This window comes from Mastomys coucha, unplaced genomic scaffold, assembly GCF_008632895.1.
Source record: "Mastomys coucha isolate ucsf_1 unplaced genomic scaffold, UCSF_Mcou_1 pScaffold14, whole genome shotgun sequence".
In the NCBI taxonomy this organism is placed as follows: Eukaryota; Metazoa; Chordata; class Mammalia; order Rodentia; family Muridae; genus Mastomys; species Mastomys coucha.
Window position 1 is genome coordinate 118,809,756 of NW_022196896.1, and position 13,674 is coordinate 118,823,429.

Here is a 13,674-nt window from a genome sequence, read left to right on the forward strand (position 1 = left end):
CACACATACAATGTGTTTTGATCAAACCCACTTCTCGCTCACCTCTCCAGTTCAACTTCTTCATTATCCCCTTCCAGTTTGCCATCATGTGCTCTCTCTCTCTCTCTCTCTCTCTCTCTCTCTCTCTCTCTCTCTCTCTCTCTCTCTCTCTCTCTCTCTCTCTCTCTCTCTCTCTCTCTCTTTCTTCCTAGCCAAATGCCCAGCAAGAATGGGGCAGGAGCTCATGAATCCCATCCAGTGTGAGGAGCTACTGGTGACTGGGGATGCTAGAGAGAGCTGGTCAGTTTTCTTCAGACCCTGAGAAGCTAGCCCATGCTGCAGTGGGTAGTCCTACACCTTGCACAGATAGGCAGCACCAAATGAATGAAGCTGTGTTGGAACGCAGCCACACCCAACCTGTCTGGGTTGGAACCCTGTGCTCAGGTGGGTGCACGCAATACACAGTCCTACAAGCCCCAGGCACTTGCTCCCTGGTTCCTAGAAACTTTCAGACCCCCTAGCTGGGCTGTGAGGGGACCCAAAGAGATGGGTGTGAGGCTCTTCATACTGCTGTTCTTTGACAGGACACCAGATGTTCCCCTCCCCCTGTTCATACCTCCACTGTCCTGTCCACCCCGACAGAAGGACAAACATCGATCAGGGTTAAATTGACAATAAAAGGGCCGGAGCAACAGGGACTCACCAACCAGGTCTCGCCTCTGAGTTCAGCGCAGAGCTAGCTGGGAAATGTTCCGGATGTTGGCCAAGGCCAGTGTGACACTAGGCTCCAGAGCGGCAGGTTGGGTACGGACCATGGGCTCACACCAGCTGCTGGTGCCACCCCCAGAGGCCCTGAGCAAGCCCCTGTCAGTTCCCAAGAGACTCCTGTTGGGTCCGGGGCCCTCCAACCTGGCTCCCCGTGTGCTGGCGGCCGGAAGTCTGAGGATGATTGGCCACATGCAAAAAGAGATGTTGCAGGTAGGCTTTGGTAGAGGCAGCTTCTGTCTAGGGGTGGTGATCACTCGGTAGCAGGCAGAGGAAAGGATCTGACCTATGTGCCCACTGTCTAGATCATGGATGAAATCAAGCAAGGCATCCAGTACGTGTTCCAGACCAGGAACCCCCTCACGCTGGTTGTCAGCGGCTCGGGGCACTGCGCCATGGAGACTGCCCTGTTCAACCTCCTAGAGCCCGGGGACTCCTTTCTAGTAGGAACCAACGGCATCTGGGGCATGCGGGCTGCAGAGATTGCGGAGCGCATCGGTAAGGGAGAGTGGTCTGTGACCTCGGGTTATCTCTCCAGAGGCCTCCTGGGAGAATCCTCAAGGCATCTCCACCAGATCAGTGCCTGTTCCATTCGACTAGGCACTCCTTCCTGCGGCCCTGATGCCTCCACCTCCCCGGATGCTGCCTCCTCCAGGCAGGCATCTGGGGCATTCTCCCAGCCTTAGCAGACTGGCCTTGTCCAGTTAGGACAAGATTATTTCTGAAATGTATGGAAGAGGTGTTACAGGGAGCACCCACCCCCGGCCCCCGCCGCCCCCGGTCTGAGCCCCAGCAGCTTTCTGGAGTCCTCAGGAAGACTGGAATTTCAGAGGCAGATTCTCTTCTCAAATCTCAGAGTCTTGGTCATCTGTAAAATGGAGACTTAGGACCAGTTCTCCCTCCATACTCTGAGATGGAAGAGGGTAGGCATACACCCAGACTTCTGCTAGACCCTGGCATTTGCGAATGGCCTGCATGGTTCACAAGCGCATGGCCACATGGTTGATGGACATCCGTCATCCAGGCCCTAATATCTAGGAAAGCCACTCTTTGTCATTCACTGAGCCGTGGGTGGTTCAAGCTTGTCCTCTGCTAGGACTCTGGTTGTGTGTAGGTTCATGTGACATGGGACTCAGAGACAAGAATCAGGCCAGGTGCTTGGGTCCCAGTGTTCCTAGATCCACAGGTCTAGCTCTGCCTCTTCCTCTCGCCCTTCATCCAGCCTTCCATCAAGTGACGTGGGATATCTGTGAATGGCACCAGGGTTAGGTAGGATCCCAGACCACCTGTGGTGCTCAAAGTCGCCTCACATAGATACTATTTGTGTGATAAGTCGCCAAGAGACTCCTCAGTCTGAGGAGGGACACACACACACACACACACACACCTGCCACCACAAAGCTCTGGACTCAAAGTCCTGGAGGCCAGGACAATGCTGCCTCTGTGGGAAAAGCAGGCCTCACAGAGCATGCTCCACTTCACCCATGGTAAAGCCACGTGGGAGCTAGCGTGAATGGGATCCCCAACACTCTTTCTTTAAATTAGCAGAGAATGGCCTTGTTAGGCATCAATGGGAGGAGAGGCCCTAGTTAAGTTTTTTATTGGTTATTTTATTTATTTACATTTCAAATGTTGTCCCCCTTCCTGGTTCCCTCTCCACAACCCCCCTTCTCTTGCGTCTAAGAGGGTGCTCCCTCACCCACCCACCCACCCACCCACTCCCACCTCACTGCTCTAGCATTCCCCTATGCTGGAGCATCGAGCCTTCACAGGACCAAGGGCTTCTCCTCCCATTGATGCCCGACAAGGCCATCCTCTGCTACATATGCAGCTGGAGCCATGGGTCCCTCCATGTGTACTCTTTGGCTGGTGGTTTAGTCCGTGGGAGCTCTGGTCCAGTTAGTTGATATTGTTGTTCTTCCTATGGGGTTGCAATCCCCTTCAGCTCCTTCAGTTCTTCCCCTCCCCAACCCTCCATCTAACTCATGACCCATCCCATTCTGTTCCTGTCCTCAGGAGCCCGTGTGCACCAGATGATCAAAAAGCCAGGAGAACAGTACTCACTGCCGGAGGTGGAGGAGGTACCGAGATGCCGGATAATCGATGGAGGCATTGGGCTGGGACTCTGAGGCCTATGGCTTGACTTCTTAGTGTCTAGGACTGGCCATGGGAGGGGTTCCTGTTCCCAGGATCAGTGAGAAAGTCTTCATCTGTCTGAAAACAAAACGGAGTCTGGGGTGCAGTCCTGTGGGCAGGGCCAGCGAGACCTCAGGCTGTGTGGGCTCAGGGAGGCATGACTTGTTACTGAACTCCAGGGTGCCAGGCCCCCAACGTGGGTCAGACCAGCCCCAACCTATAGACTGCAAGGCAGGCAGGATGCTGGCCACTCTTTCTTCTTAGTCACGCCTTCCCCTCTGTTCCCTCCAGCAGCGTCCTTTGACAGAAAAAGGGTGAGGCACATCACGTGCCTATTTCCAAGTTGGCCTGTTCAATTATGGAGGGAGCTGGGTATTTGTGGATGATCCTGGCCCTGCCCCCCACAAACCAATGTCCCTCTCTAAGAAGGCTGGCTGATCCAGGGAGAGGTCTCCATCAGTCTTGCTCAGAGCTGTCACCTCTGTCCCTCAGGGCCTGGCTCAGCATAAACCAGTGCTGCTGTTCTTGACCCATGGGGAGTCATCCACTGGTGTGATGCAGCCACTGGATGGTTTCGGGGAGCTCTGCCACAGGTAAGGCTGGCCTGGCACGACAGTACCAGGGAAGAGCAAAACGCAAAGCCTGGCTGGATGATGCTGCCAGGGAGCTGCAGGGCTGTCAGTGACAAGGTGTCCCAACGGCCGCTGTCACATGGTGTGGGCGGGTTTGTTCACACCAGGCTGAACATGTGTCTTATCATCAGTTTATTTGATGAGGACCCAGAGGCTGGGATAGGACCAAGTACCCTGTAGCCAGATACCACTACAGTGGTACTGACCCATGAGACATCCCATGGCTGGCAAAGGCTGGTGCTACCCAGCCTGTGCATCTTGAAGCCTTCTCTCACCTCATTCAGAGTTCCCTGACCCCAAAGCTGCTCCTTGCCTGCACTTCTTCCCTAACCCCACATAGGGGTTTACAGGAGAACTGTTCCAGGACATGGTAGCCCCCCTATAAGACAGCAGTGCCATCTATAAAGCTGACCACAGTCTAGAAGAGGACCTTACCAGGGCCATAGAGGGTTACTATGACAGGACCACCATAGCCCTCAGGGATGTGGAGTCCATATGGGCAGGACCATCTCTGAAAAAGAACCACATAGAGTCCTGCTCATGCATGGAGCCTAATTAGATAGGTTCAAGTCTTGCCTGTGACCACGCTTACATGGTTCTATGAGAAATCCTGGGAAGGAGGGGATGAACATACTCGATGTTGCTGGAGCTGGACTCTGGCCTCTAAAGGCTGTGTATCTATGGCAGGTGGCCAGGTGTGTAGCTATTGGTGGAGGCAAGAGGGGAGCCCAGACCTTTGCGCTGCCAGGTTGCTGGGACCCACACTAGCTCTTGGCACTCAGAACCCTGGTTACCTAGGCTGACCCTCATTTATCTTTGAGAGGTCCAACAGCAGAGCCATCTGGGTCATGACCCGCCTACCCAGGCCCCAGTATCGATACCCACCCAGCACTACAGCTGCTTCTGGCTTCAAGGAGCTGCTTCGGGGAGGGAACCCCCTATAAGAAGTGAAAGGAACCCGTCCCTGTTTCCCTGCTTCCCCACTGCTCTTCCAAAGACTTTCAAGCCCTTCCCCCACCCGCACCCCCACCAGACGCCCAGTTTAGGCTGAAATCTGAACTCCCACAATCCCTCCTGCCTCACTGTGCTGCCTCCTTGCTCATGACTCCCCCAGATACCAGTGCCTACTCCTGGTGGACTCAGTGGCATCTCTGGGCGGTGTCCCTATCTACATGGACCAACAAGGTAAGAGCATGCCTCGGACCACCCATATTCCAGATCATACACACTGGCAAAGTCTGAGGCTACAGGAGACTCAGTATGACAGTTCTTGTAGACCCACCACTGGACCGGGCCCTGGCAAAAGAGGTTATGTAGCTTGCAGTTTGCTAGCCAGAATCCAAACAGCATGGCATGGGTCCTGGCATGGGTCCTGGCTGCATCCCCTCTGGGAGGATAGCAATGCAGTAGGAGTAGAGCAAGAGGAAGAAATCGCAGGGTGAGAAGCCGGAGACCAGGAAGGGAAAGGTACAATCTTCCCTAACAGCCCTTTGCCGAGAACCAGGCAGGGTCAATTCCTGTGGATAAGTCAGTGACCCAATAACATCCCGAGAGGCCCTGCCTCTTAAAGGTCCCAACCCTCCCATTCCACGCCAACTTTCAATGCATCATCCTTTGGGGACACATCACTCACATACTGTATCCTGGGACAGCAGACTCTGAAGTGAGTCAATCCCCTGAGTTTCTGCCAGGCCATGAGACAGGGTGTGAGGGGTGCAGCAGGTGGCAGCTGCTACTTTGTGGAGGGGAGGGATAGGAGGCTCTGCGGCTGCAGTAGGAACAGACAGGTCGAAGAAGGACTGGGCTTGAGTATCAGATGCAGTGAGTTCAGTACCACAGATGTCAGGGACATCCCGCAGACACCACGCTGTGCTGCCTCTCCTTGGCTGTTCATAGAGATTAGAAAGGCCAAGCTAAGAGAGGCTCCAGCCTGAGGTCATAAGGATGACAAACCAGGGCTGATATCCGAAGCCAGGTCTCTCCCATACTCCTCCTGGTTTCCACGTATCAGCAAAATCTTGGTCCACCAATCACAGAGCACAGTATAGACCGGACAAACACACCTATTTGTTGAACTCTTCCATGAGATCTCAGACACCCCCTTCTCCATCCCCACCCTAGGCATTGATATCATGTACTCTGGCCCTCAGAAGGTCCTGAATGCCCCACCAGGGATCTCCCTCATCTCCTTCAACGACAAGGCCAAGTGAGTGGCCCACACCTCACTTTGGGATATGGATTCTGATGGGGGGGGCATGGCTGGCCCTTAGAGGGAGGGAGGGAAAGGCTCCATGTGCAAACCTCTTCCTGCTCACCCTGCTGGGATGTTGTAGAAGCCAAGATATGCTCTGAAGATATTTCACAGAATAAAGGGGAGGACACAAGCCAAGGCCTGGGCTGTGGGCAGGACCAGAGGCTAGCATTCTGGAGGTCACTCTAAGGGGTGATCTAATGTTTCTGGGTGCTCAGAGCCCAGTACCCACCCTTCAACATCCACTCAGCCTCCTGGAGTTGGCATGGGAGCTGCTAGAGACAGGCACAAGCTACACACACACACACACACACACACACACACCCCTTACTCTGTAGTTCCACCATCATTGCAGGATCCTGGTGTCTAGATCCTGGGCCTAATGGGGGGTTAGAGGAAGAGACAAAGTCACGAGAGACCTCAGTGGATAATGATCGTCAGCCGCAACCATCCTTTGAGTCCCGACCCAAGCGAGTTGATTTTGGTATGGTCAGGAGTTCTTCCTGGCTGCCATGTCAGATACCAGCAGTATCATAGGGAAAGTCGGGGCTGAGGGCTGTATAGAATGGGAGGAAGGTCATCAGGGGTCAGGGGGAGGGTCTGGGAACCCCACCTGGGAAAGCAGTTTCCCTGGTAGGGGAGACAGAACAGAGCTGTTGTTGGAAGTGGGAGAAATGAAGAGACCAAGAGTGGTGAGGCCCTGGGTTAAGGTACCCATGGGACAGTCACAATCGTATGGACCCCAGAGGGTTGGGCAGCCTGAGGAACTCATGTCCCACCTGGGCTCACAAGGACCCATGAACATGAGTTTTACAATAGGCTATCTGCCCCTGCGGCCTACATCTGCAACACAGGACAGCCCAAAAGCCAAGGCAGGTAGATACTCACAACCGGCTTCTCTTGTCCAGAAACAAGGTCTACTCCCGGAAGAAAAAGCCAGTCTCCTTCTACACAGACATCACATACTTGGCCAAGTTGTGGGGATGTGAGGGCAAGACCAGAGTGTGAGTATCAGGCAGACCCAGGGATGAGGGTGTGTGTGGGGGGGTGGCTGCCCACCCCACACCCTGCCTCATAGGAGCCATGCATGTCAAGTTCTGTATTCCAGGCCTTTGCGCTTTTGAGCCCCCATGTTCTAATTGAGGACTCTTGTGTTAGCCATTAAATTGAGGTCCTGCTTGCCACCTAGCCCAGAGGCTCAGGCCTAATCTAATAAACACCCCTCACTACCATTCCATAATCCTATCCTCCTTTAGTTTCTTTGCACCTGACTCCATCTTCCCATTCCAGGCCTCAGCTTACCTCTCTTGGAAGGTTAACCAGAGGTTCCATAGGCCACCTCAGTTGTAATCCTGAAAGGTCTTGTATAAAATCCAGACAGGATATCAGAATGATGTTCTAGACCATTGGGGAGAAAGCATCCAGTGCTGGCTTCACAAGAACATGGAGTCCTGATGGGAAGATGGCACTCAGCCATGTACTTCTCCTCTTTTTCTTCCCCTACGTGTTGCCAAGCCCTGTGCCGGCCTCCCTCCCTGGCATTCCTGACTCTGTGACTCTGAAGCCGGAACAGTCCCTGGGAAATGGTTGGCTCCTGCCACAGAGCCTGAGCTGTCAGAGTGGGACAATCAGCTCCTGGCCCAGTCCCTACCAGGAACTGAACCAGGCTCTTTTTTTATTCTCCAGAATTCATCATACCACGCCTGTCACCAGCTTATACTGCCTGAGGGAGAGCCTGGCACTTATTGCAGAGCAGGTAATAGCAGGGATTTCCCCCCTAATGGGAAGAAGAAAAAGAAGTGGAGAGGGAGGAGAAGGAAGCCCCTCCGGTCGGAGTGCACCTCAGACTGGGCACCTGCAGGGTGCTCCCTTTCCTGTGACTCCCTCAAGTTGCTCTGGAGAAAGGAGACAAGAAGATTCCTAAGGCAGCAGTGGATCTGTTTGCCAACAGACCCAGGCTTTGGAGTAGGAGAAGCTATGGGGTAGCCAGGAAGATGGAGGTCCCCCTAAGGGGTGGGGGGCAGGGAAGGACTGGGGTGAGGGGCAGAGAAAGACTGGCTTCTTCAAAGAGGAATCTGGAGCAGGGGCTATGGCAGACTGGGAAGACAGAGCCCAGGGCAGACAGAGGCATACTCTGGTCTGACCCTTCAGTGACTCAGCAGCTCACAGTGGAGGTTCCTCAGAACTGAGTAGGGACTCTGAGAGATGTAGATATGGTGAGAGGGGGTCTCAGGGATGGAGCACATACAGCCAAGCAGTTGGCAGATCAATAGCTATCTTAGTCTGTTTGTGCCACAGGCAGAATACCTTATAGTTAAATTTATTTGGCTGATAGTTTCTATAAGTTGGGAAATCTGAGTTCAAGGTCAGGGCCTATACTTACTCCTTTACAAGTCTGAAGATATCACATGAGCCAGATGGAGCCTCAAATTTAGTTCCAGGCTAGCCTGAATTCCTAATTATCCTGCATCTATCGCCCATGTTCTGGGATTATAAGCATGCACCACCATGCTCAGCTACCTTGGGTTTCATTATTAACGTCACCAACAGACACATGCCAACACCACCTGAAGCTCCTGTATTGCTAGCCAAGATAGTTTCCACACAAGCCCTTGGGACACTCCTGACCACTGCAGTTCTCACCAGAGAAGGGGTTGGCCCTCTGCAGGTCTGTGCAGGTTCTAGGCCAACTGGGTCAGTGGTTGTGTCCAGTGCAAAATCCAATCTCAGGAAATGGAGGTGACATGTGGCTACGGGCCCAGTTGGTTACATAGGTCACAGGACAGAAAAAAAAAAAAAAAAACAAAGCCTGGCTACCTTCCTCTGAATTCTTAGGTGGTTCGAATTCTTAGTGGTTCAGATTCTTAGGACCGCTCATGAAATCGCTGCATGAGGACTGGGTTAGAGATAAAGTGAGCTATGATCCAGAGAGTCACCTATACCCTGCCTAGGACTCTGAGCTGGGGACACAGCCCTGTGGAGCAAAAACTAGACATGAGCTGGTTAGGGAAAAGTCAGAAGTCATGGGTAGCCGAATATGATGATGGCACCTACCTGTAATCCCAGCACTCAGGATGTTGATGTAGGATTGAGAGTTTGTGGCTAGCCTGAGCTACATCCCGAGATGCTAAAATGGAAGAAGGAAGAGTATAGGGAAAGAGGTAAGCTCAGTGTGCTAAGAAGATGATGAGATCTAGTGGCCAGTGGGAAGCCATTAGTGATGGGCAAAATATGATTGTGGTAGGAAGGGCTGTCCCCTAGAGGTCACATATCACATTTCCTTAGGTCCAGGGTCAAAATGAATGGGACATGACTCTGATCACACCAAACCCATGCGGCCAACAATCCCAGTTTCCTCTAGTGGCAGCCTACCCTTTGAAATATGTCCTGACTGTCTTCTCAGGGCCCACTGGGTACCCATAGGAGGCTAGGTCCCACTTCTCTCCCTCTCAGATCCAGAAAATACCCTCTTTCCTCAAGCTGGCCCAGCATAGACTCTTGTCTCCTCAGAGCCCGGGGTTCCAGAATAAGTTGCCCAGTATCTCTAAGCAACAAAGGAGGCTAGCACCTGCCTGCTGTTATGGCTACCTTTTTCCCACAGGGCCTGGAAAATTCCTGGCGACGTCACAGGGAGGCCACAGCACATCTGCACAGACGCCTGCAGGAGTTGGGCTTAAAATTCTTTGTGAAGGACCCGGTGAGGAGCCCATGGGAGGCGGACATTGGTTGCTTGATCCAGGCACTATGTCCAATGGGGAGGGTGAGGCTATAATTGGTGAGACCAAGCACCATGTTTCAGAGGATGTGAGCCTCCTGAAGCTCGGGGCAATCTCTTTAGGCTCTTGACAATCTCCTGATGGCTTTTATTCCCTGCCAAGGGAGTCCCGTGGTAGCCAAAAGCTGACTGGCAAGCTGTTTTCCTTTGGCCCTTTCTCTAGACTATAAAAGCCAGCACAAGCCAAGCAGCCTTGGCACCACCATAGAGGATGTGAGTGTCCCTGGAGGGTACACAGGGCCCCAGTCCATATGGCTAAGCCTGGCGCTTCTTGCAGGACATCCGGCTACCCACAATCACCACCGTGACTGTGCCTGCCGGCTACAACTGGAGGGACATCGTCAGCTATGTGCTGGACCACTTCAGCATTGAAATCTCTGGTGGTCTTGGGCCCACTGAAGAGAAGGTGAGGAGGCTGCTGGGAAGCCAGAGCTTTGTAACCAGAGGCACTAGATGCCCTCCCGCCCCTGGTATGAAGTCCCACTGCACAGCCCATCTGTGTTGGGTCACTGCAGGGCCCAGACAGCATGGTCCCTTCAAGTAGAATATCCCCAGCCCTCTCCATCACAGTAGGGAGGTCACACATCAGCTCTACCAGGTCCTCTCTGAGTTCTGAGTGACCCTCCCTGGCTGTACCCCTGAACTCTACGATTTGAGCCCTGTGTGGCATGCATGAGGCCACTTCCCTTCTGCATACCAGATGGATGCTGATCCCACATGATAAAATTACCCTACCCCAACCAGCTTCTATCAGATAAGAGGCTGCCGACAGAGGCTGATTGATATCTGCCTGTTCCATGCCTACCAGGTGCTACGGATTGGCCTCCTGGGCTACAACGCCACCACTGAGAATGTGGATCGTGTGGCTGAGGCCCTGAGGGAGGCCCTGCAACATTGTCCTAAGAACAAGTTGTGAGCATCCTCTCACCAGACTATGCCCTCCTGGAGGGGCTGGGAATATATAGCAAGAACGAAAAGACTGTGCAAGGCCCAGAGCCAGCAAAGCTGATGATGCAGCCAGGCCAGGCTGGGAGGATCAGGGTGAAGCTGACCCTCTTCCCCACAAATGGAACCTTGTGGAAACAGGATGCTAATCGCCTTCCGATAGAGCTGCAGGCTGCAGGCCTTTGGGCTGCCTTTGGGAATATTCAATAAAGTGCTTGCCAGGAATCTCCTATGACTGTGTGGGGCTGGGTGTGGAAGAGGGACCTGGGGGCCCCTCAGCTGCCTGCACAGCTCCAGTGTGGCCTTTTGGAAAGAGCCACTTATCCTAGAGCTTGTACAGAGATCTTTTCTCAGGATCAAGAATACTGTCTTTAATTTCCCAGATGTCACTCACCCCCACACATGCCAAACACATTCATAATGGTATCTTCAAGTGAATCTACAAGAAACCCTACTCATAAAGACAAGACATAAACACATGGCCATGACCTGAGACCATGACCATGAAGCCCCCTCATCCTCGACCCTTACCCCTGAGGTTTCATTTTCACCTGAACAGATACTGAGCCCCAGTTCCCTGCTTTGCTTGCCACCCCCCTCCCCAACACACACACCCCTCACTTCTGGCCCAGTTGTCTGGCACACTCACCACCTGGAGCATACTGGGCAGCTATACTCAAGAGTCCCAGAGAGGAAGGCTGGATAGCTCCCGTCTTACCAAGGCTAGAGAGCCCCTCTTTTCAGGTTATCAGTAGGGACCACCTCCTTGCAGAGAACGGTTAACCTAGCTATGTCCACATCCCTGGTACAACTGGTCACTGCTGTGCTCTGGGCTAGGTTCTGGAGCCAAGATAGGCTGCTGGTCAGTGGTTCCCAGTGACCGGAGGAGACAGTCTTGAGGGACACACGGATGAAGTCACAGCAAAGCTGTAATCAGTACCATAAGGGGACCTGGAGCAGAGCAGGGAGGGGTTCCTGAAGAGAAGACTGGAGAGCCCAGGGCCCAGAATACCCAGGGCCATGTGATCACTTAGAACCTGGTCTTTGTCCAGAGAGCTGATCTATCTTGGTTTGATCTCCCAAGAGGCAGACACTGAGGTATGCAAGTGGTTTGTCTGAGAATGAACTCAGGAGTCACCCAGTGGAAGATCCCCTGCCTCTGATCCTGCAGGTCAGCTGTGTCACCCATGGACCACACGTATTCTTTGATGAGAGTCTGCCCAGGACTTTGGACCTTCCTGTATACCTGTGCCTAACTGCTCTCAGCTGCATGACCACACCATAGAAATTCTGTCCCTTTACCTGCCGTGATAGAAACCTGATCCATTTCCAGTCAGTGGCTTTGATAAACACAGCTGTAACAGCCTCCTGATTCAAGGCTTCCTGTGACTGTATCCTCTCACTTACTCTGAGTAGATGAGGATTTCAGTTACAGGTGCCTTGACTAGGAGAAACTGTGTTTAAGAGCTGCAGCCATTAGAAACTAAGTATAAGAGTTGCAGCCATTAGAAACTATGTATAAGAGCTGCAGCCATTCCACGTTCTTGCCGGGGTGCCTGGCATCCTTTGGTTGTAGCAGCTGTCAAACTAACTTGGTTCCATGTATCCTCCTCTGGTGATTGACAAGGCCCATATCTTTTCACTTGCCTTTGGCTACTTGCAAATCATCTTCTGAGAAGTGTCAGTTCAAACAGTTTGCTCGCATGGAGGTATGTACGTTTTACCTCTTTTGGATGCCAGTTGTTCTAGTCCTTGAGTTCCTCTGTGTCTGTCTGTCTGTGCCTGTCTGTCTGTCTGTCCAGAAAACCAGTCTCTGCCCCTCCCCTCCCCTACTGTTAGGATTACAGGTGTGCACAGCTGTAACCAGCTTTTGCATGGGTGCTTGGGATCCAAACTTAGGTCTTCGTGCTTGCTTAATAAGCACTTTATCCACTAAGCCATCTCCTACACACACACACACTCACACACACACACACACACACACACACACACACACCATAATAGAATTTTTTAATGTATTCTCAATCCAATCAGATGTTTGTGTCCCAAGGGTTTCCTGGCTCTGTGGCTTACCTACTTATTTTCCCACTGATGGCCCCAAAGAGCAGGTATGTCTGGCTTTGGTGCAGTCCTATGGGTTTTCTTTCTGTGATCTGTGCTATTTATGTCTTGCCCCAAAAGTCTTTCCTATTTTGAGGCTGTGATGGATATTTCTATATTATCTTTTGAGGTTATTGTGTGGGTCTATTATTTGTTTCATTGGATAGACATGGGGCAAAGTGCATTTTATTAATAACAGTACCCAGTTGTCCCAACAATATGCTTGCTAAAAAAACCTTGCTTTCTCCATCCTATTGATCTGCCAGTCAGGTAAAGATCATTGACTATGCACATGTGAGCTGGTTTCTGGGGCCTGTTCTATTCTGGCTGCTTTTTTGGTCATAAGTCAATCTGAATTAACTCAAAATTTGCAGCCACTAGTAAGTCTGAATATAAAACAATTCCCCCCTCTTTCTGGGGGAAGGAGAGGCGGGGAAAGAGAGACTTTTTTTTATTCTAAAACCTTTGAATTTCCATGAATTTTGGGCTTGTTTTGTTCATTTCTACAGAATAGCTTTCTGGAATTTTGATTGGAATTTTCCAACTATCAGGTTAAGGACAGTAGGAGTCTTAGAAATATTATAAATTCTATTTTATGAGCATTCATTTAGATTATTTTAAATTTCTCTAAGCAATGTTTCAGATTTTCACTGTAGAGGTCTTGTGTATACCTTTTGCTATATTTAGTACTAGGGCTTGATGTTTTGCTGATATTATAAATGATATTTAACTTTTCGCATTCCCAATCATTTCCTTCTAATATGTTTTTATACTAGTCTTATGCCTGCCGGCCTGACTAGGTTCACAGTTTTAGTGATTTCTTTGGATTTTCTAAGTTGATAACCATGTTGCCTATGAATGGTGACAGTTACGTGTCTTTGCTGAGCCGTAAGTAAGATTCTCATTGGCTTTCTTTCTTCTCTTACTGACTGCACAAATCCAATGACAAACTAGATGGCTAGGAGCACTTCAGTCTTAGAGAAAGTGACCAGTGTTTGCATTTTAAAATGTGTATGTATTTGGTGTGTGTGTGTGAGTGTGTGTGTGTGTGTGTGTGTGTATGTGAGTGTGTGTGTGTGTGTGTGAGTGTG

At 51.5% G+C, this 13,674-nt stretch overlaps 1 protein-coding gene across 1 annotated transcript; it reads left to right on the plus strand.

Moving 5' to 3' along the window:
- The first annotated feature begins 672 nt into the window (after positions 1 to 672).
- Agxt (alanine--glyoxylate and serine--pyruvate aminotransferase) lies at positions 673 to 10,715 on the plus strand. Its single transcript, XM_031368937.1, has 11 exons — positions 673 to 957; positions 1,050 to 1,242; positions 2,761 to 2,825; positions 3,373 to 3,473; positions 4,627 to 4,697; positions 5,634 to 5,718; positions 6,672 to 6,767; positions 7,450 to 7,519; positions 9,365 to 9,460; positions 9,816 to 9,944; positions 10,347 to 10,715. The coding sequence occupies exons 1-11, from the start codon at positions 727 to 729 to the stop codon at positions 10,452 to 10,454; spliced, it is 1,245 nt and encodes a 414-aa protein (XP_031224797.1). The 5' UTR covers positions 673 to 726; the 3' UTR covers positions 10,455 to 10,715.
- The last annotated feature ends 2,959 nt before the right edge of the window (positions 10,716 to 13,674 follow it).

Bases quoted from the DNA above. Each gene is read 5' to 3' on its own strand.
- Agxt (XM_031368937.1), top strand. From the start codon at position 727: ATGTTCCGGATGTTGGCCAAGGCCAGTGTGACACTAGGCTCCAGAGCG. The intron at 1,243-2,760 runs GTAAGGGAGAGT...TCCTGTCCTCAG, and splicing joins AGAGATTGCGGAGCGCATCG to GAGCCCGTGTGCACCAGATG. The intron at 5,719-6,671 runs GTGAGTGGCCCA...TCTCTTGTCCAG, and splicing joins TCCTTCAACGACAAGGCCAA to AAACAAGGTCTACTCCCGGA.